This window comes from Hyperolius riggenbachi, chromosome 3 (assembly GCF_040937935.1).
Source record: "Hyperolius riggenbachi isolate aHypRig1 chromosome 3, aHypRig1.pri, whole genome shotgun sequence".
In the NCBI taxonomy this organism is placed as follows: domain Eukaryota; kingdom Metazoa; phylum Chordata; class Amphibia; order Anura; family Hyperoliidae; genus Hyperolius; species Hyperolius riggenbachi.
The window spans coordinates 22,973,545-22,994,454 of NC_090648.1; the positions used below are offsets into that span (position 1 = coordinate 22,973,545).

A 20,910-nucleotide genomic window follows, 5' to 3' on the forward strand; every position below is an offset into this window, starting at 1 on the left:
ATTTGGTGATGAATGTGTCATAGGTGCCCACAAGAAAGGAACTGTAGGAGCACAGTTCCGAGACTGAGCCTCAGAGAGGGAGGAGAAGGGCAGGATGCATGGAGAGGTTGCAGGGGATAGGAGGCAAACAACACGTCACCTGGGGCCAGCTAAACACTGCTCCCGTTTACTTCTATCCCTATTAGACCATCTCAACAAGGCTCATTAGTATGGAAATACTTCTGTGTGTGTGCTGCTGACAGTTCAATGGCCATCTGCATTGTGTATCACCAGCAAATCATACCAGACACACAATTGGAGAACCTCACTCCCAAACAGTTCTCTGCTGCTTTTTAAAGCCTGCAGGCTGCTTATAAGCCAGGCTGGCTCATGCACCATTGTTTTTAATTATTGTGGTATCCCATGCAGTTTAGTTAGGATTAGTTAGGAGGGGGGCAGATGAGATGGAATATCCTGCACGCTGGTGCCCCCTGCTGGTCATATAGCCATTGTCTATATGCAACTGAAGCCCTCTCCTACTAATTGGCTGACTTGCTCAGCTTTTGCTTGATTATCACTGCAAGCTAGGTGTATTATGTGTGCACTTTTCATTGGCTTATAAGCAGCCTGCAGGCTTTATAAAGCAGCAGAGAACTGTTTGGGAGTGAGGTTCTCCAATTGTGTGTCTGGTAAGTTTTAGAGCAGTAGGAGACAGGCCTTGGAGGTGGCAGCTCCAAGGTCTTGGCTGCGCTCACATATGGTGTTAGATGCTGGTTCTGGGGCCCCGGGCAGTGAGAGTTTCCGGGGCCCCAGGCTGGCTCATGCACCATTGTTTTTAATTATCACCAGCAAATCAGTCCTGGTAAGACCAACACCCACATAGGAATAATTTGTAATATATTAAAAGAGAACTATCACGGAAAATGGTAACATTTAAATTAAAATACAGGTACACATACAAATAAGAAGTACATGTCTTCTAGAGTAAAATGAGCCATAAATTACCTTTCTCTATGTTGCAGCCACTTACAGTAGGTAGTAGAAATCTGACAGAAGCGACAGGTTTTGGGCTAGTCCATCTCTTCATGGGGTATTCCCAGCATGGTCTTTATTATTTATAAAGACTGTCCCTGAAAAGGATTTATACAGAGATGCTGGCTAGCCTCCAAGCTCGCTGCACAGTTTTTTGGCAGTTGAATAGAGCAACTGCCATTCACTAAGTGCTATTGAAATTAAAGAAAACCTTGAGGATCCCCTATGAGGTGATGGGCTAGTTTAAAACCTGTCGGTTCTGCCAGATTTCTATTACCTACTAAGTGACAGCAGCATAGAGATAAGCAATTTATGGCTCATTTTACTGTGGAAGAAAAGTACTTCTTATTTGTATGTGTTTGTGTGTATTTTGAATTTTGTGATTTTCGCAATAGTGGTCCTTTAAATAATTTCAAATTTCATAAATGTGCCCAAATTTCATAAATGTGTAGTGATAGAAAAAAATATGTTACATACTAAATTATTTAATTTGTTTTTGTTTTAATACTCTTATTCCCTATAAACTAAATAAACCACGCCCACAGGTTTTCAGAGAGCCTTGGCAGTAGCAAGGGCTCATGGGAGCTCAGTCTGGGCAGGAGGAGGGGGAGGTATTACTAGCCAGAGATTTCAGAGGCAGAGGGGAGGAGGAGGGGGATTAGTTTTTTTGTGCTCAAGATGCAGATAAGCCTGCCTCTGTGTAATGTTTACAAACAACATGGCTGTTGTCATAGTATCACAGGAAGAAATAATAATATTCTATTAAAGCTGTTTGCAGCTAGATTTGCTGTGTAAACTATCTAAACTTTAGATAAGATATATAGACAAGTTACTTGTTATAGTTAGTTTTTGCATCTCAGATCCGCTTTAAAGAGGAACTGTAACGACAAAACGGCCCCTGGGGGGTACTCACCTCGGGTGGGGGAAGCCTCAGGATCCTAATGAGGCTTCCCACGCCGTCCTGCGTCCCTCGGGGGTCTCGCTGTAGCCCTCCGTACAGCCGTGACGTAATATTTACCTTCCTGGCTCCTGCGCAGGCGCTCTGGCGGCTGTCGGCTCCGAAGGAGGCGGAAATACCCGATCGCCGTCGGGTCCGCTCTACTGCGCAGGCGCAAGTTTCCGGCGCCTGCGCAGTAGAGCGGACCCGACGGAGATCGGGTATTTCCATCTATTTCCGTGCCGAAAGTCGCCACAGCGCCCCCGCTGGAGCCAGCAAAGGTAAATATTGAACTGACAGTCGGCACAGTCGCCGGCTGTTCGGAGGGCTGCGGCGAGACCCCCGTGGGACAGAGGACGGCGTGGGAAGCCTCATTAGGATCCGGAGGCTTCCCCCACCCAAGGTGAGTATCCCCCAGGGGAGGTTTTTGTTGTTACAGAGTCTCTTTAACATTTAAAAATGTTTCCTGTTACAACAGGCCTCATGCCTGCCTTGGCCACAGGGACAGCAATCCTGCACCACCTTCAGCACCTGGTATGTCATTTGTTACCACTTCCATTGGAATATGTACAATTACAGTATTTGGCTGGCACATGCTAGTAATAGAAAACATTTAAAATGTAATACATTATTTAAAATGTAAACATTTTGCCTGTTACAGCAGGTCTCATGCCCACCACCTTTAGCACCCAGTATGTCATCTGTTCCTATTTACATTGAGGCGCTCAGTGTGGTTTTGATGCTGTTAAGCTGTATGCTCCTTTTTGATAACCCTGATGAAGCGGGATTGAGCCCGCGAAACGCGTTGCCTATTTTTACTGTGGAGTATAAATAAATCGTTGTTTGACTGTTAATGCCACAGTCCTTCCTTTGTTTGCTTTGTCTGCATGGATGGGATAGATCCACCACTGCCCCATCGGTTTTAAGCTCGTTTAAGTGACTTTTATTCTATTGGCGCCTCTGGAAAGCTTCTACATATTGCTAAGTCCACCCTTGGTGGAGGGTTGTATCCATCTTCTTCCCATCTACAGAGAGCGACTTTTAATCCTGAGTGGGGTCAGGTTAATCTCCCCACCTGCCTTCACAGTGGTTGCCTAATGGTAACCCTGGTTTGTGAGTATTAAATTGTTATATTACTCATTATTAATTATCATCTATACAATATCACACTATTGGGCTCTTGGTGTCCCCCCTCCCTTTATCTATTTACATTGAAGTATGCAAAATTATTTGCCTAAAGGTGGAAAATGTTAATATACAATGCCTGATATTTCAGGTGTCTCATACAGTGTTATGCTTTCACATGCCACTTTTTTTCCATGACTTACAGAGGGATGCAAAAGTTTGGGCAACCTTGTTACCGTAATCGTCATGATTTTCCTGTATAAATCGTTGATTGTTACAATAAAAAAATGTCAGTTAAATATATCATATATAGGAGACACACCCAGTGATATTGGAGAAGTGAAATTAAGTTTATTGGATTTACAGAAAATGCGCAATAATTGTTTAAATACAATTAGGCAGGTGCATAAATTTAGGCACCGCAAAAAAGAAATGAAATTAATATTTAGTAGATCCTTCTTTTGCAGAAATAACAGCCTCTAAATGCTCCCTGTAGGTTCCAATGAGAGTCTGGATTCTGGTTGAAGGTATTTTGGACCATTCCTCTTTACAAAACATCTCTAGTTCATTCAGGTTTGATGGCTTCTGAGCATGGACAGCTCTCTTTAACTCACACCACAGATTTTTAGTTATATTCAGGTCTGGGGACTGAGATGGCCATTCCAGAACATTGTACTTGTTCCTCTGCATGAATGTCAGGGTGGATTTTGAGCAATGTTTAGGGTCGTTGTCTTGTTGAAAGATCCAGCTCCGGTGCAGCTTCAGCTTTGTCACTGATTCCTGGATATTGGTCTCTAGAATCTGCTGATACTGAGTGGAATCCATGCGTCCCTCAACTTTGACAAGATTCCCAGTCCCTGCACTGGCCACATAGGCCCACAGCATGATGGACCCACCACCATATTTTACTATAGGTAGCAGGTGTTTTTCTTGGAATGCTGTGTTCTTTTTCCTCCATGCATAATGCCCTTTGTTATGCCCACATAACTCAATTTCATCAGTCCACAGCACCTTATTCCAAAATGAAGCTGGCTTGTCCAAATTTGCTTTTGCATACCTCAAGTGGCTCTGTTTGTTCTGCGGATGGAGTAAAGGCTTCCTCTGCATCACTCTTGCATACAGCATCTCCTTGTGTAAAGTGGGCCGAATGGTTGAATAATACACAGTTACTCCATCTGCAGCAAGATGATATTGTAGATCTTTGGTGCTGGTCTGTGGGTTGACTCTGACTGTTCTCACCATTCGTTGCTTCTGGTTAGAAGATTTTTCTTGGTCTGCCACTTCGAGCCTTAACTTGAACTGAGCCTGTGGTCTTCCATTTCCTCAAAATGTTTCTAACTGTGGAAACAGACAGCTGAAATATCTGAGACAGCTTTCTGTATTCTTCCCCCAAACCATGATGGTGAACAATCTTTGTCTTCAGGTCATTTGAGAGTTGTTTTGAGACCCCCATGTTGCTACTCTTCAGAGAAAATTTAAAGAGGAGGGAAACTTACAATCAACCCCCTTAAATACTTTTTCTCATAATTGGATTCACGTGTGTATGTAGGTCAGGGGTCACTGAGCTTACCAAGCCAATTTGAGTTCCAATAATTGGTTCTAAAGGTTTTGGAATCAATAACATGACAACAGTGCCCAAATTTATCCACCTGCCTAATTTTATTTAAACAATTATTGTGCACTTTCTGTAAATCCAATAAACTTCATTTCACTTCTCAAATATCACTGTGTATGTCTCTTATACGATATATTTAACTGACATTTTTTATTATAACAACCAAAGATTTATACAGGAAAACCATTAACGATTAACACGGTTGCCCAAACTTTCACATCCCACTGTATGTTACAGTGCCTGCAAGTAACTACGAGTAAATAAAGTGGAGGATTTGCAAAATTTAAGGATTTTACATGCAAACAATGAAAATATTTTTTGTAAGCATCTCACACAGTGTCTGCACAGAACCATATGTAGCCAGGTAAACATGGCAGCCCTTAATTAAAAAATCTAGAAACTGTACAGAATGTGATTTTTGGCATTTGTGCTTGAACCAAAGCCTCAGTGTAAAAAAAAATGTATTTTTGAGATACATTTCACCTTTGACCCCCCTCTGCCATGCCACTGATAATGTTTATATACACTTTGTATACCTGTTTAAAAGAAATTCAGGCTACAGAGATGCCCTATTGCCCTGAAGGTTTTTGATGTTCTCCTGCCATTGAAATCAATGGGGCTCACCACAAATTTCCAGTTCGCAAATTTTTATGGTAATAATTGCAAAGACGTTCACGAATGCAAAACCGTGATGCTCGGCCATGGCCATGTGCCAACTCTTTCTTTGGGAATTTGGGTATTAACCATTTCAGCCCCCCAGATGTGATACTCACGTCCAGGCGTCTGCTCTGCTGCGGTGCCAGTCTTCGGCGCGGCTTCGTGCCCCCATGCTGTTCCCCGGTAGCCCTGTGATCAGTGAACGGGAACATGGTTCCAGATCACCGATCAAAGTCCCCAGCAGAAAAAAACGATGGTCTCTTATCAGAGGCCGCGGTTTTTCTGAAAAAAAAAAATAAAGTTCTCCGTCCAGGAAGCGAGGAGGCCAAATAGTAAAACTACATCTACAAGCATTTTTGAAGGCAATTTACTCAAATTTTAACATTTAAAATTAACTGTTTATTTCCCACACCAAAAAATTACCCAAATAACATTTTAATGGAAAAAAAAATTACAATTAAAAGAAAAGAACAACAAAAAAAAAAACGAAATAGTTACCAAACGGTCTGAACTTTTTAAATATGCTTGTGAGGGGGTATTCTACAAACATTTTTTAAATTATAAGCTTGTAAATAATGATGGACGCAAAACGGAAAAAATGCACCTTTATTTCCAAATAAAATATTGGCGCCATACATTGTGATAGGGACAAAATGTAAATGGTGTAATAACCAAGAAAAATGGGCAAATAAAATACATAGGTTTTAATTATGGTAGCATGGATTATTTTAAAGCTATAATGGCTGAAAACTAAGAAATAATGTTTTTTTTTTCATTTTTTTTCTTAATATTCCTGTTAAAATGCATTTATAAAAAAATAATTCTTAGCAAAATGTACCACCCAAAGAAAGCCTAATTAGTGGCGGAAAAAAACAAGATATAGATCAATAACTTAATAAATTGCTCTGATGCATAAGGTGAAAAATCCCCGCGGGCTGAAATGGTTAAGAAACAGTGATCAGTGAAGTCTTTCTAGGACCATAACTCATGTTTGACATATGACATTCTTTAATTTATTGAACAGTCCATCTATTATAAGGAAAAACTTTTACGTATTTATAGACCAAAGTTGAGCTACTTTACCTTATCTGGTCGTGTGTCCCTTTTCTGATGCAAAATTGCAATGGCCTCACTGGAGTGCATGAGTTTGACGGAGATCTCTGTTTCTCCAGACCATTGAGGAATCAATGTCGCTGTGTAAGAACCATTTTTGTGGTCCATAACAGATCCACTCACTCCAGCTTTCAGGCTTGTAGAATGAAGTTTAGCGTAAAACAAATCCCCACCATAACTCTTTGGCCGACCTTTGTGATCCTTGGCTGTGATTAGAACCTTGAGTGGTTGTCCAACTACATAAGTAGACCGAGGATTGAGTAAAACATAGACAGAGGTCTGTGGATGGGTGGAATACTCTATGGTTCTATTTTCTAAAGCCAGAGGCCATTCAATCACTTTCAACAATGCACTAAGCTCTTCAGAATCAGGGGTGATTGCTTGGGATGTCACTGCAGATGTTGTTGTGTGTATAGATGAATGAATCTCTTGTGATATTGGCCATACCTTCCGGGAAAGCTTATGCAAGATCTTTGAAAAGGAAAAAAACAAAACAAAACAAATGAATCAATAGAAACTTGATACCCCAAATCCTCAAAACAAACTCCAGGCAAAAATGTGTAACACTTTAACTGGCTGTGAATGGAGGTGTGGAAGAGTCTATTACCTCCTTACAGAATTCAACTCCTACCCTCTCAATGCATTCTTCTCTCCAAGAAATTAATTTAAAGAAAAAAACGTAACCACTTCATCCCAATCAGTAGCCGATACCTTCTTTCCCATGAGAAATCTTTTCCTTTTCTTTAAAGTGGACCTGAACTCTTGCACAGGACAGAAGGAAAACATAGAGAAATGCACCCTCAATTCAATTCAATTCACATTATTGTCATTGTGTAACACAACGAAATTACTTTTCATGACAACCCCACGGTGCATATAGGGAACATAGTGATAGTAACAAGGAAAAGAAGAAATTATACAAGTATGCCAGGTATTACAGATGTTTATACAATTTGTACACAGTGTTAATTATTTCAGAGAGGATTCAGAGTTCATCAAGTTTATGGCGGATGGGAAAAAGCTGTCTTTCAGTCTGTTTGTGTGTGTGCAGATTGATCTAAAACGTTTACCTGATGGAAGGAGCTCAAACAGGGCATTTCCAGGGTGAGTGTTGTCCTTGATAATGTTTTTGGCCCTTCTCACGCTGTTAGTATTATACAAAAGTTCCAGTGATGGTAGTTCAGTGCCAATAATGGCTTCTGCTGTTTTAACAACTCGCTGCAGGGCTTCTCTAGGAGCCTTCGTGCAGCTGTTGTACCAGGCCGTCATGCAATTGGTCAGGACGCTTTCTATAGTGCATCTGTAGAAATTAACCAGCAGCTTCTGTGGGAGGTTAGCGCTCCTTAGTTTTCTCAGAAAGTAGAGGCGTTGTTGTGCTTTGCCAGTTAGAGGTAAAGCATTGTCAGCCCAGGACAGGTTCTCTGCGATGGTGACTGCCAAAAATTTGAAGCTGGAAACTCTCTCCACAGCCTCTGCATTGATCATTAGCGGTAGGTGAGTAGTCTTTTTGGTGGTCCTAAAGTCCAGAATAATTTCTTTGGTCTTCTTTGTATTTAATAACAGGTTGTTATTATGTATGTATTCAGAGTGTTTAGCCTGTCTAATTCCCCCTCATTTGTGTCTAATTGCACACTGTAATTTTATCTCTCTCTGTGTCACATGACTGCCATGGCAGAGATGGCAGATAAGCTCATTTGAAAGCACCGGCTGGTAACAATATGCCTGCTTCCATGAATCAGGAAGTAGAAACAGTGCAGATTTATTTTAGGACTAGGCCTAAGACCCGTTTAAAAACGGGTGCTAGGCTCTAGCCAACACTGGCTCTCTCCCTCATAAGCCGCGTACGTCTGTGCCTGCCGTGCACACGGCACACACGTCTGAGCACCGCGGAAGCACACGTCTGCTGCCTCGCCGGCCCTGTCCTCCTCCTGCTCTAAGTGCCGTGCATGCGCAGTAGTGCAAAAGCATGTACACACGCACAGGAGGGGACGCAGAGACACAGGGGTTTTATAGTATAGGATTTGTACCAGCTGTAACAAAGATTTTTTTTTTTTAGTTTAAAGGTTATTATGCTGTTGTGTATCTTTTAGAGCAGAGAGGGAATTCTGAATTCAGGTCCGCTTTAAACAAATCATCAGGGGGCTCTGTATGGCTGATATTGTGGTGAAACCCCTCCCACAGTGTGATGTCAGCACCAGGGTGCTGACATCACACTGTGGCCGCCTTGTTGATTTGTGGGAAATAACAGCTGTTTCCAACTGCCAAAAATGCATCATCTGCTTCCACAGACATCACCTGCCAGCAGTTTTGAAATTGCCGGCATTTTGAATACACAAGTGTGAATTGGCCTTTAGGAGGTTTTTTTGGGTTGAGGCCTGTGTCTTATGAATTAATTTTAGTAACAAACTGAATCAAAAGCAATACACCTTTACTTCCAAATTATATATTATCCCCATATCTTGGACTAGAGACATAACTTAAATGTTGGAATTACCAGGACAAATGGGAAAATAAAATGTGTGAGTTTTATGTAGCATAGCATTTTTTTTTTTTTTTAGTTCTTTTTGTTTTTTAAACCATAGTGTATGGAAATGGGGAAATAGTGTATTTTTCCATTTTTTACCTTGTTTTTTTCAATTTAAAATGCATAGAAAATAAAATAATTACTGAAAACAAATACCATCCCCCAAAAGCCTAATTGGTGGTGAAAAAAACAAGATATAGACCATTTAGATGTGATAAGTAGCGATAAAGTTATTGGCGGATGAATGGGAGGAGCGCTGAAATGTGAAAATTGCTCAGATGCGTAAGGTTAAAAACACTGAAGGCTGAAGTGGTTAAAGAGGAACTTTAGTGAAAATAACCTAATGAATAACATTTTTTTTCACAATATTATTTAATAAAGTATTTACTCAGTGTCAAGGGTGTAACTAGAAATCACTACCCCCCCCCCCCCCCCCCCCACCCCTGTAAAACTTTGGATGCCCCCCAGCTGTCGTTGCTGGAGGGAGGAGCGCTGTGGGTTAGAGAAAGGGAGTCGAGCCCTCTCCCGCTGATGTATGTGCCTTCTGCTTCCCCTTCCTGCGCTGTGCCCCCTCCTGCCCCTAAAAATTGCCCTGGAGGGCCCCAGAGCCAGCCCCCCCCCCCCCCCCCCTCAGGCTTCTCCCCCTAAGTGTCCCTCCCAAGGCTGCATCCCTTGCAGGGGGTATTGTTACGCCCCTGCTCAGTGTTGGGCCATTGTCAAATCTTTCCTCACCCTGATTTACATTCTGAAATTGTATCCCAGGTGTCAGCATCTTAAGTGCTGGTAGTTGCATCACTCTGGAATGGTGTGTTCTCGGTCTCCTAGAATAACATCACAAGGAGGGCGGGGTTACCCGCCAATATACAGCAATATGTAGATATAGGAAGTGTTTAGGATGCTGAAACCAGCATAACTACCATAAAACCATAAAATAATTTACTGCATTCTACTATACATCACTATGATGCCTCTTAAAGCAACATTAAACTGAAAAATAAAATAAATAAAGTGCAGCACAAAATTATTATATTTAACCACTTCCGGACCTCAATGACTGAAATCTACACCCGGTTTTGATCCCCTTACCACTGCCAGGGCATAGACTTCAATCATCCCGCCGCACTCTCCTGCCTCCACCACCAATTGCATCACTCTCTCCCCTCCGCAGATCACTTGCTGTGCCATCTATATGATGGCAGAGCTGTGGGAATCGGTCAGGAGGTGATTTCATTGGCTCCTGACCTTGTCATCACTGTGAGCCAATCCCATTGGCTTAAATTGATGGACAGCATCAGGAGTCAATGAAAGCGCCTCCTGACTTGCTCACACAGCTCTGCCATCATATGACCGACGGGAGCAGCGGGTATGTGTGTTGAGAGGCGCTGTTCTTTGGTACCAGCAGTATCTGGTCCTTAAGGGGGCAGAGACTGCTGGTACAGAAGTGGTTAATTGGATTAGTTTCCAAATTGCCTCCCTTCCTGTCCCTCTGTGCCTCAATCTTCCCTCTGTGCCTCCTCTTGTCCCCTTCTGTTACCTCTACCCCCTGTGCAACCTTCTGTCCCACTGTGTCTCCTTCTGTCCTCCTTTGCTTCCTTCTGTTCCCCTGCATCTCCTTCTGACCCCCTGTGCCTCATTCATCCCTCTGTGCCTCCTCTTGTCCCCTTCTGTTACCTCTACCCCCCTGTGCAACCCTCTGTCCCACTGTGTCTCCTTCTGTCCTACTTTGCTTCCTTCTGTCCCCCTGCATCTCTCTGTCCCCCTGTGCCTCATTCTTCCCTCTGTGCCTCCTCTTGTCCCCTTCTGTTACCTCTACCCCCCTGTGCAACCCTCTGTCCCACTGTGTCTCCTTCTGTCCTCCTTTGCTTCCTTCTGTTCCCCTGCATCTCCTTCTGACCCCCTGTGCCTCATTCATCCCTCTGTGCCTCCTCTTGTCCCCTTCTGTTACCTCTACCCCCCTGTGCAACACTCTGTCCCACTGTGTCTCCTTCTGTCCTACTTTGCTTCCTTCTGTCCCCCTGCATCTCTCTGTCCCTCTGTGCCTCAATCTTTCCTCTGTGCCTCCTCTTGTCCCCTTCTGTTACCTCTACCCCCCTGTGCAACCCTCTGTCCCACTGTGTCTCCTTCTGTCCTACTTTGCTTCCTTCTTTCCCCTGAATCTCCTTCTGTCCCCCATCATGCTTCCTTCTGTTCCCCTGCATCTCCTTCTGTCCCCCATTGTGCTTCCTTCTGTTCCCCTGCATCTCCTTCTGTCCCCCATCATGCTTCCTTCTGTTCCCCTGCATCTCCTTCTGTCCCCCATCGTGCTTCCTTCTGTTCCCCTGCATCTCCTTCTGTCCCACATCGTGCTTCCTTCTGTTCCCCTGCATCTCCTTCTGTCCCCCATCGTGCTTCCTTCTGTTCCCCTGCATCTCCTTCTGTCCCCCATCGTGCCCCTTTCGCATAGCTTCCAACTGTCCTTCTTAGTCTCTCTTTGGGAACTAGAACACTCTGCCCCTCGTTCTTCCTCATTAGACTTTCTTTCAGGACTCATGTGTTTTATAACATATACAGTAGACTCTAAATGTTATTTCTATCATTTATATTGATAAATTACTACTTACTGTATTTTTAAGTCTTAGCATGAAGGAGAACTATTGATGATAGAGAAGACAACTGTAGTCGGCATTAAAAAAAAATCATCTTTTGCTGAATCATTTCTGTTATGAGTGAATAAGGGTGTGACGGGCGTGATTAGGGGTGTTGCAGGGGTGTGTCTTAAAGTGTCCCTCATTCCTATCTAAAAATGTCGGGAGGTATGCCTTCTGTCCCCTTCTCCTGTCTCCTGTTGTGCTTCCTTCTGCCCCCCTTTGTGCCTCCTTCTGGCCTCCTGTTCCTACTTCTATCCCCTTGTACTACCTCTGCCCCTAGGGCATCCATCTGCCCCACTGCACTTTCTTCCATCCCACTTTGTGCCTTCCTCTGTCCCCCTTTGCGCCTCATTCTGGCCCCTTGTAACTTCTTCTGGCCTCCTGTGCCTCCTTCTTTCCCCTTGTACTACTTCTGCCCACAGTGCAACTCTCTGCCCCACTGCATTTCTTTCTATCTCCCTTTGTGCCTCCTTCTGTCTGCCTTTGTACCTCCATCAGTCCCACTGTGCCACCTCTGCCCCATTGTGTGTCCCTCTGCTCCTCCCTGTGCCTCTTTCTGTCCACTTCTGCTACCTCTGACCCCCTTGTGCATCCCTCTGCCCCCCTGCACTTCTTTCTATCTCCCTTTGTGCCTTCTTCTGGCACTCATTCTGGACCCTTGTGACTTCTTCTGGCCTCCTGTGCCTCCTTCTGTCCCCCTTTGTGCCTCCTTCTATCGCCTTGTACTACCTCTGCCCCAGTGCATCCCTCTGCCCCACTGCACTTCTTTCTATTCCCCCTTTGTGCCTTCTTCTGTCCCCCTTTGTACCTCCATCAGTTCCACTGTGCCACCTCGGGCCCACTGTGTGTCCCTCTGTTCCTCCCTCTGCCTCCTTCTGTCCCCCCCTGCTACCTCTGACCCCCTGTGCATCCCCCTGTCTCACTGTACCTCCTCCTGTCTCCCTTTGTGCTTTCCTACCTAAGGCCTTCCACAGCACATTTCAGTATATGTTTTTGGTCCTGTATTGCAAGAATGGACTTTCTTCCTCACAGCTGAGAGATGTCAACTGTTATCACAGCCTAACTGAACAGAGAGCACACCCCTCGTCACTTACTGACTAGTGATGATCCCAAATCACAATCATAATTTTGCATCACTATTCGCAATTATGATGCAAAATTGTAAAGTGAAAATGCGTAATTAATTTTGCATGTAAACGTAATTCAGTCATAATTTTGCATGATTACTCAAAATTTCCCGTAATTTTGTGCCGACTTTAACCGACGGTTAACATCAACCATACACGCTATCATCACCAAAACTGCTATGTATGTTAAGGGGAATACTGAGAACATGTCAAAAAATGTTTTGAAAAAAAAAATTAACTACCTTACGACTGCCTAACGCCGTTTGGGGGCCGCAAGGTGGCTCACCCAGGACCTCGTAACGCCGAAAGGCGGCAAGTCCTGGGGGAGGAGATTAGCGGGGATCGTGTGCGCATCCCTGCTTTAGGGCTCTTTCACACTAGGGCCCTTTTTCTGCTTATCAACGCAAAGTTGATATTTGCACTAACCAAGGTAAAATGAAAGTCCATAGACTTTCCTTTTACCTTTCATACCCGATGCTGCGTTTTCGGTGTGTTGCGGTTCAATGCACCTGGGCACGTTGAACCGCTGGGAGCTGGCGTTTTCCTATCGGGCTCAATTATTAGCTACCGCCACTGATTGCGTCGCACCGCAGATTCCCGACGATTTGCTACAGGCTATTTAACGCATGCCGGAAACGGCTCCTGCACGCGTTGTCTAATGTGAATGAGGCCTGTCTGCCAGCAGCTGTCACCGCCAGACTGTTAGATTGTGAAACCGCCATCTATTTACATTGTACAGCGCTGCGATCTACTGCAGCGCTGTACTGGGGACAGCCGTGTCACTCGGCTGTCCCCTTAAAGTGAACCTCCAGACTAAAAATTGACTCAGCAGCACTGAAAAGGCTTGGTGTTTCTTTAACAGTTTCACAGCATCAGAACTTTGTTTCTCTTATACAAGCCTCATTTTTAGATGCACAGAAGAAAACTGCCCGGGCATCTTTCCCCTAATGCTGTGCAAAGCATGATGGGATTTCTGATGTTGTTGCTCTCGTTCTGCTATTTTGGTGCAAATATTTTTTTCTTACACAGGGTGCGCAGCTGGGAGGGGTGATCAGGACACAGGACAGTTGGAACTGTGTCTCCTGCTCCCTGTCACCTCCTTTCAACCAAAAATATGGCTGCCCCCATGACAAAGATGGCAGCCCCCATGATCACAAACATTTGCCTGTTCTTTTAAAACAAGGTGAGTAAGAGCTTATATTACCAATCTATTCTAATTAACATAACTAATGTAACTTAAAGAGAATCTGTATTGTTAAAAATCGCACAAAAGTAAACATACCAGTGCGTTAGGGGACATCTCCTATTACCCTCTGTCACAATTTCGCCGCTCCCCGCCGCATTAAATTGGTTAAAAACAGTTTTAAAAAAGTTTGTTTATAAACAAACAAAATGGCCACCAAAACAGGAAGTAGGTTGATGTACAGTATGTCCACACATAGAAAATACATCCATACACAAGCAGGCTGTATATACCCTTCCTTTTGAATCTCAAGAGATCATTTGTGTGTTTCTTTCCCCCTGCAGCTATCTTCCACTGAAGTGTCAGGCTGTTTCTTCCTGCAGAGTGCAGACAGCTCTGCCTGTATGTAATTCTTCAGTATGTGAAAGCCCAGCCAGCTCAGAGGACGATTTATCCAGCTTGTAAAAGATAAGAGAGAAGAGAGAAGCTGCTCTATTCTAAATAACACACAGGCAGTGTGCATAGAGGGGCCTGGAAGGGGGAGTTCATAGCAGAACCACAACACTGAAGAACTTGGCAGCCTTCCAGACACAGGCCGACAAGTCTGACAGGGGAAAGATACATTGATTTATTACAGAGACTGTGATAGTACAAAGTGCTGCAGTAAGCCAGAACACATTAGAATAGATTTTGGAACTTGTAGGATGATAAAAAACAGGATGCAATTTTTGTTACGGAGTCTCTTTAATGACAGTATGTTTGTTTAGGCTGAAGTTCCCCTTGAAGGGGAAAAAAAGGATTGCTCTCATAGGCTGATGCCTAAAGGTCCGTACACACGCCGGACTGGAGGCAACGACGGGGTCCGTCGTCACCTCCCGCTAGGTGGGCATTCCAACGACAGTCTGGCGTGTGTACGCACTGTCGGCGAACTGATACGGCTGTTTCTGAGCGATCCATCGTTGCCTCCAGTCCGGTGTGTGTACGGACCTTAAGAGAGACAATCCTGCTGATTGGCTGTCAGAGGGAGGGCAAAAAAAATTATAAAAAAATAACAAATGAATTAATAAAAAAAAAACCTTTGAGATAAACTATGGAAGGGGTATGGCCTGATTGAATACTAAAATATTTGTTATAAAAATACAAAACTTTATTAAACACTTGCATAAGGATATTTATAAAAACATGTATGACAGCAAAATGTCCCTAGATCCCTCACCACCCCCAAACCCGCCTAACCCCACACTAATATCCACTAGACCTGTATACCTGATTGTAACGTATTTTTCGGAATATAAGACGCTCCGGCATATAAGACGCACCTAGGTTTAGGGGGCAAAAATCTTAGAAAAAAAAAAAACTAATCCTAGGTGCGTCTATGGTGCAGGGGCGTCTTATGGACCCTTTCTCCCTAAACTACACTGCCCATCTACACCACACTGGCCTAAGATACACTGCCCATCTATACCACACCACACACTTCATTTCACTTACCCCTGCTGCCCCCACTACACTACACTTCACTAACTAACCCCTGCTGCTGTAACCACCTACTACACTACACTACACTACACTACACTAACCAACCCCTTCTGCCACCACCAAATACACTACACTAGCTAAACCGTGATGAAACATCTCACCTGATCCTGTCACCACGATCCTCTCCTCCCCCATCTGGCTTTCTTCATCAGAGGGCGCCCGTCATTCAGGATGCAGGTCTTCAGGGTCCAAGCTGCGGCACTCCTCTTCAGCTGCAGTCTCCTCTCTTCATGCCAGGACGTCTTGTCATGTATTGTGAACGTCTTCAGAGCCCCAGCTGCCCGCGGTCCTCTTCGCCGCAGTCTTAGCATAGACTGCAGCCTTGCGATATACATGTGCTGCTGCTGCCGCCATCTTTCCTAGTTACGGCGTCCTCACCCGACATCCTCCCTAGTTACAGCGTCCTTCCCCGACGTCCTCGATAGTTACAGCGTCCTTCCCCGATGTCCTCCCTAGTTACAGTGCCCTCTGCTGGTTGATCTGCGACGCACATGTGCGCGTGACGTCAGAGGCACTGTAACTAGGAAGGACGTCAGGGGAGGACGCTGTAACTAGGGAGGACGTCGGGGAGGACGCTGTAACTAGGGAGGACATCGGGGGAGGACGCCGTAACTAGGAAGGATGGCGGCGGCAGCACATGTATATCGAAAGGCTGCAGTCTATACGAAGACTGCAGTGAAGAGGCGCGCGGGCAGCTGGGGCTCTGAAGACGTTCACAATGAATGACAAGACGTCCTGGGATGAAGAGCGCCAGACGAGGAGGAAAGCATCGCGGCAACAGGATCCGGTAAGTAAATTCCGTGGCCACATTTACCGCATCTTTGGAATATACGACGCACCCACTTTTCCCCCTCATTTTTGGGGAAGAAAAAGTGCGTCTTATATTCTGAAAAATACGGTAGAATATAGAATGAAGGGTGTCCTAAAATCCCAGCCAAAGTATAGTTCAAATTTCACAGCCGTCCTGTAGCCAAGAATGAATAAAAAAAAACAAAGCCCTGCAGCAGCGATCAGAGCCCACCAACAGAAAGCTCTGTTGGTGGGCTGAAAAATGAGGGGGGGGGACCCATTTGTGTGCTCAGTTGTCTGGCTCTGCAGTTAGCTATTAAAGCTGCAGAACACTGAATTGTGAAAAATAACCTGTCCACTAGGGGGGTGTAAGCCTGTGGTCCTCAAGTGGTTAACATTGCAAAGAAAGATAAATGTGAACCGGTACAACATTAAGCGAAATTACAAATGATTATATGAAATCTATTGAATTACAATCGTAATTATATATAGACGTAAATGCAATAATTAAAAACACACAATTGGTTCACACGATGGCCAGGGGCCCAGGACCTCTCTCACTGGCCGGGGCCCCAAGGCCAGCATGCGATACCTGGAGGGGAGTGCAGGTGGGCCTGGACTTCTCACACCCAGGCTCTGGACCTCTCACATCCAGAAAACCAACCAACACTGCCTCCATACTGAACACACATAAGCAATAGAACACAGCAGTACATGCATCCAGCTACATTTAAAGTGGTCAACAGGTGCTCGTCAGCCAATGCAATAATGCTCGTAAATGCAATAATGTAAGTGAAGTTTCACGTAATCGTAATTAGCTGATTTCAATCATCCCTGTTACTGATGCCGGGATCTGTGCATGTGTTGTAAGGTATCCTATCCAGCCAAAAGTTTGCAAACAAAAATACTACCTAATATGTGTTGCTCTTTCTGTTAGCAGCTTGCTATGAGAGTTATCCCAGTAGCCTAAATGCTATTTGCTATAGTGCTCCTTTAAAGAGGAACTCCAGTGAAAATAATGTAATAAAAAAATGCTTCTTTTTTACAATAATTATGTATAAATGATTTAGTCAGTGTTTGCCCATTGCAAAAATCTTTTAAATCCCTGATTTACATTCTGACATTTATTACATGGTGACATTTTTACTGCTGGCAGGTGATGTAGCCATCACCATGTTGTCAGTTAGAAAAAGCTGTAAACAGTTATTTCCCACAATGCAACATGGTTCACAGACAGGAAACTGCCAGGAGTACCACGGTCTTCAGAGTTTCTTGTGGGAGGGGTTTCACCACAATATCAGTCATACAGCGCCCCCTGATGGTCTGTTTGTAAAAAGGAATAGATTTCTCATAGAAAAGGGGGCATCAGCTACTGATTGGGATAAATTTCAATTCTTCTTTCTCTGACACTGAAGCGGAAAAAAAAATGATATAATGATTTGTATGTGTAGTACAGCTAACAAATAAAACATTAGGAGAAGAGACATATGTCTAATATTGTTTCCAGTATAGGAAGAGTTAAGAAACTCCAGTTATCTATGCAAAAATCCATTGAGCTCCAGGACTTTCAAAGTCTTTAGAGAGCTCTGTCTTCTGAAGCTTATTATCTCAAGTATCTGGCACTGTTGTTGTTTTTTTTTTCTCTGCAGAGAATGATTCAAAAGTTCACCGGCCAGCTCTGTAAAATCATTAACCACTTGAGGACCGCCCCCAGCCGATGGGCGGCGGCAAAGACCGGGCCCAAACGACCGCAATACGCCCATCGGCGGGGGGCGGCTGCGGGAGTGTCTGTGCGGCGATCGCGTCATTCGTGACGCGATCAGCCGCCGGGGACTGGCTCCGCCCACCGTTCGTTGTAACCCGCCGGCCGTTCGGAAGCGCCGGCGGGTTACTAGCACCCGGATCGCCGCATGTAACAAGTATAATAGGCTTTGTAATGTATACAAAGCCTATTATACTGGCTGCCTCCTGCCCTGGTGGTCCCAGTGTCCGAGGGACCACCAGGGCAGGCTGCAGCCACCCTAGTCTGCACCCAAGCACACTGATTTCCCCCTCCCCTGCCCCCTGATCGCCCACAGCACCCCTCAGACCCCCCCCTGCCCACCCCCCAGACCACTGTTTGCACCCAGTCACCCCCCTAATCACCCATCAATCACTCCCTGTCACTATCTGTCAACGCTATTTTATTTTTAAGTCCCTAATCTGCCCCCTACTCCCTCCTGATCACCCCCCCACCCCTCAGATTCTCCCCAGACCCCCCCCCAGACCCCCCCCCCCCCCGTGTACTGTATGCATCTATCCCCCCTGATCACCTGTCAATCACCTGTCAATCACCTGTCAATCACCCGTCAATCACCCGTCAATCACCCCCTGTCACTGCCACCCATCAATCAGCCCCTAACCTGCCCCTTGCGGGCAATCTGATCACCCACCCACACCAATAGATCGCCCGCAGATCCGACATCAGATCACCTCCCAAATCCATTGTTTACATCTCTTATCTCCTCTAAACACCCACTAATTACCCATCAATCACCCCCTATCACCACCTGTCACTGTTACCCATCAGATTAGACCCTAATCTGCCCCTTGCGGGCACCCAATCACCCGCCCACACGCTCAGATTGCCCTCAGACCCCCCCTTATCAATTCGCCCGTGCAATATTTACATCTGTTATTCCCTGTAATAACCCACTGATCACCTGTCAATCACCCATCAATCACCCCCTGTCACTGCCACCCATCAATCACCCCCTGTCACTGCCACCCATCAATCAGCCCCTAACCTGCCCCTTGCGGGCAATCTGATCACCCACCCACACCAATAGATCGCCCGCAGATCCGACATCAGATCACCTCCCAAATCCATTGTTTACATCTCTTATCTCCTCTAAACACCCACTAATTACCCATCAATCACCCCCTATCACCACCTGTCACTGTTACCCATCAGATTAGACCCTAATCTGCCCCTTGCGGGCACCCAATCACCCGCCCACACGCTCAGATTGCCCTCAGACCCCCCCTTATCAATTCGCCCGTGCAATATTTACATCTGTTATTCCCTGTAATAACCCACTGATCACCTGTCAATCACCCATCAATCACCCCCTGTCACTGCCACCCATCAATCACCCCCTGTCACTGCCACCCATCAAACAGCCCCTAACCTGCCCCTTGCGGGCAATCTGATCACCCACCCACACCAATAGATCGCCCGCAGATCTTCTCTCCTCTAAACACCCACTAATTACCCATCAATCACCCCCTATCACCACCTGTCACTGTTACCCATCAGATTAGACCCTAATCTGCCCCTTGTGGGCACCCAATCACCCGCCCACACCTCAGAACGCCCTCAGACCCCAGCCCTGATCACCTCGCCAGTGCATTGCTTGCATCTATTTCCCCCCTCTAATCACACCTTGAGACACCCATCAATCACCTCCTGTCACCCCCTAGCACACCTACCCATCAGATCAGGCCCTAATTTGCCCCGTGTGGGCTCCTGATCACTCGGCCAAACCCTCAGATCCCCCTCAGACCCCCTTCCGATCACGTCCCCAGTGCATTTATTGCATCTATTTTCCCCTCTAACCGCCCCCTGAGACACCCATCAATCACCTCCTGTCACCCCCCTAGCACTCCTATCCATCAGATCAGGCCCAATACATCCTGTCATCTAAGAGGCCACCCTGCTTATGACCGCTTCCACAAAATTTGCCCCCTCATAGACCACCTGTCATCAAAATTTGCAGATGCTTATACCCCTGAACAGTCATTTTGAGAAATTTGGTTTCCAGACTACTCACAGTTTTGGGCCCGTAAAATGCCAGGGCAGTATAGGAACCCCACAAGTGACCCCATTTTAGAAAGAAGACACCCCAAGGTATTCTGTTAGGTGTATGATGAGTTCATAGAATATTTTATTTTTTGTCAAAAGTTAGAGGAAATTGGATTTTTATTGTTTTTTTCACAAAGTGTCATTTTTCACTAACTTGTGACAAAAAATAAAATCTTCTATGAACTCACCATACCCCTAACGGAATACCTTGGGGTGTCTTCTTTCTAAAATGGGGTCACTTGTGGGGTTCCTATACTGCCCTGGCATTTTAGGGGCCCTAAACCGTGAGGAGTAGTCTAGAATCCAAATGCCTCAAAATGACCTGTGAATAGGACGTTAGGCCCCTTAGCGCACCTAGGTTGCAAAAAAGTGTCACACATGTGGTATCGCCGTACTCAGAAGAAGTAGTATAATGTGTTTTGCGGTGTATTTTTATACATACCCATGCTGGGTGGGAGAAATCTCTCTGTAAATGGACAATTGTGTGTAAAAAAAATCAAATAATTGTCATTTACAGAGATATATCTCCCACCCAGCATCTGTATGTGTAAAAATACACCCCAAAACACATTATACTACTTCTCCTGAGTACGGCGGTACCACATGTGTGGCACTTTTTTGCACCCTAAGTGCGCTAAGGGGCCCAAAGTCCAATGAGTACCTTTAGGATTTCACAGGTCATTTTGCGACATTTGGTTTCAAGACTACTCCTCACGGTTTAGGGCCCCTAAAATGCCAGGGCAGTATAGGAACCCCACAAATGACCCCATTTTAGAAAGAAGACACCCCAAGGTATTCCGTTAGGAGTATGGTGAGTTC

General features: G+C 45.1%; 1 protein-coding gene across 1 annotated transcript in view; it reads right to left on the minus strand.

Annotated features, from left to right (window-relative positions):
• The window catches only part of LOC137561953 (NXPE family member 3-like), a 149,764-nt gene that overhangs the window by 94,941 nt on the left and 33,913 nt on the right, over window positions 1-20,910 (minus strand). Inside the window, exon 3 of the mRNA XM_068273298.1 lies at window positions 6,429-6,929. Within this exon, the coding sequence (XP_068129399.1) occupies window positions 6,429-6,929 (501 nt within the window). The remainder of the gene's footprint in view (window positions 1-6,428; window positions 6,930-20,910) is intronic.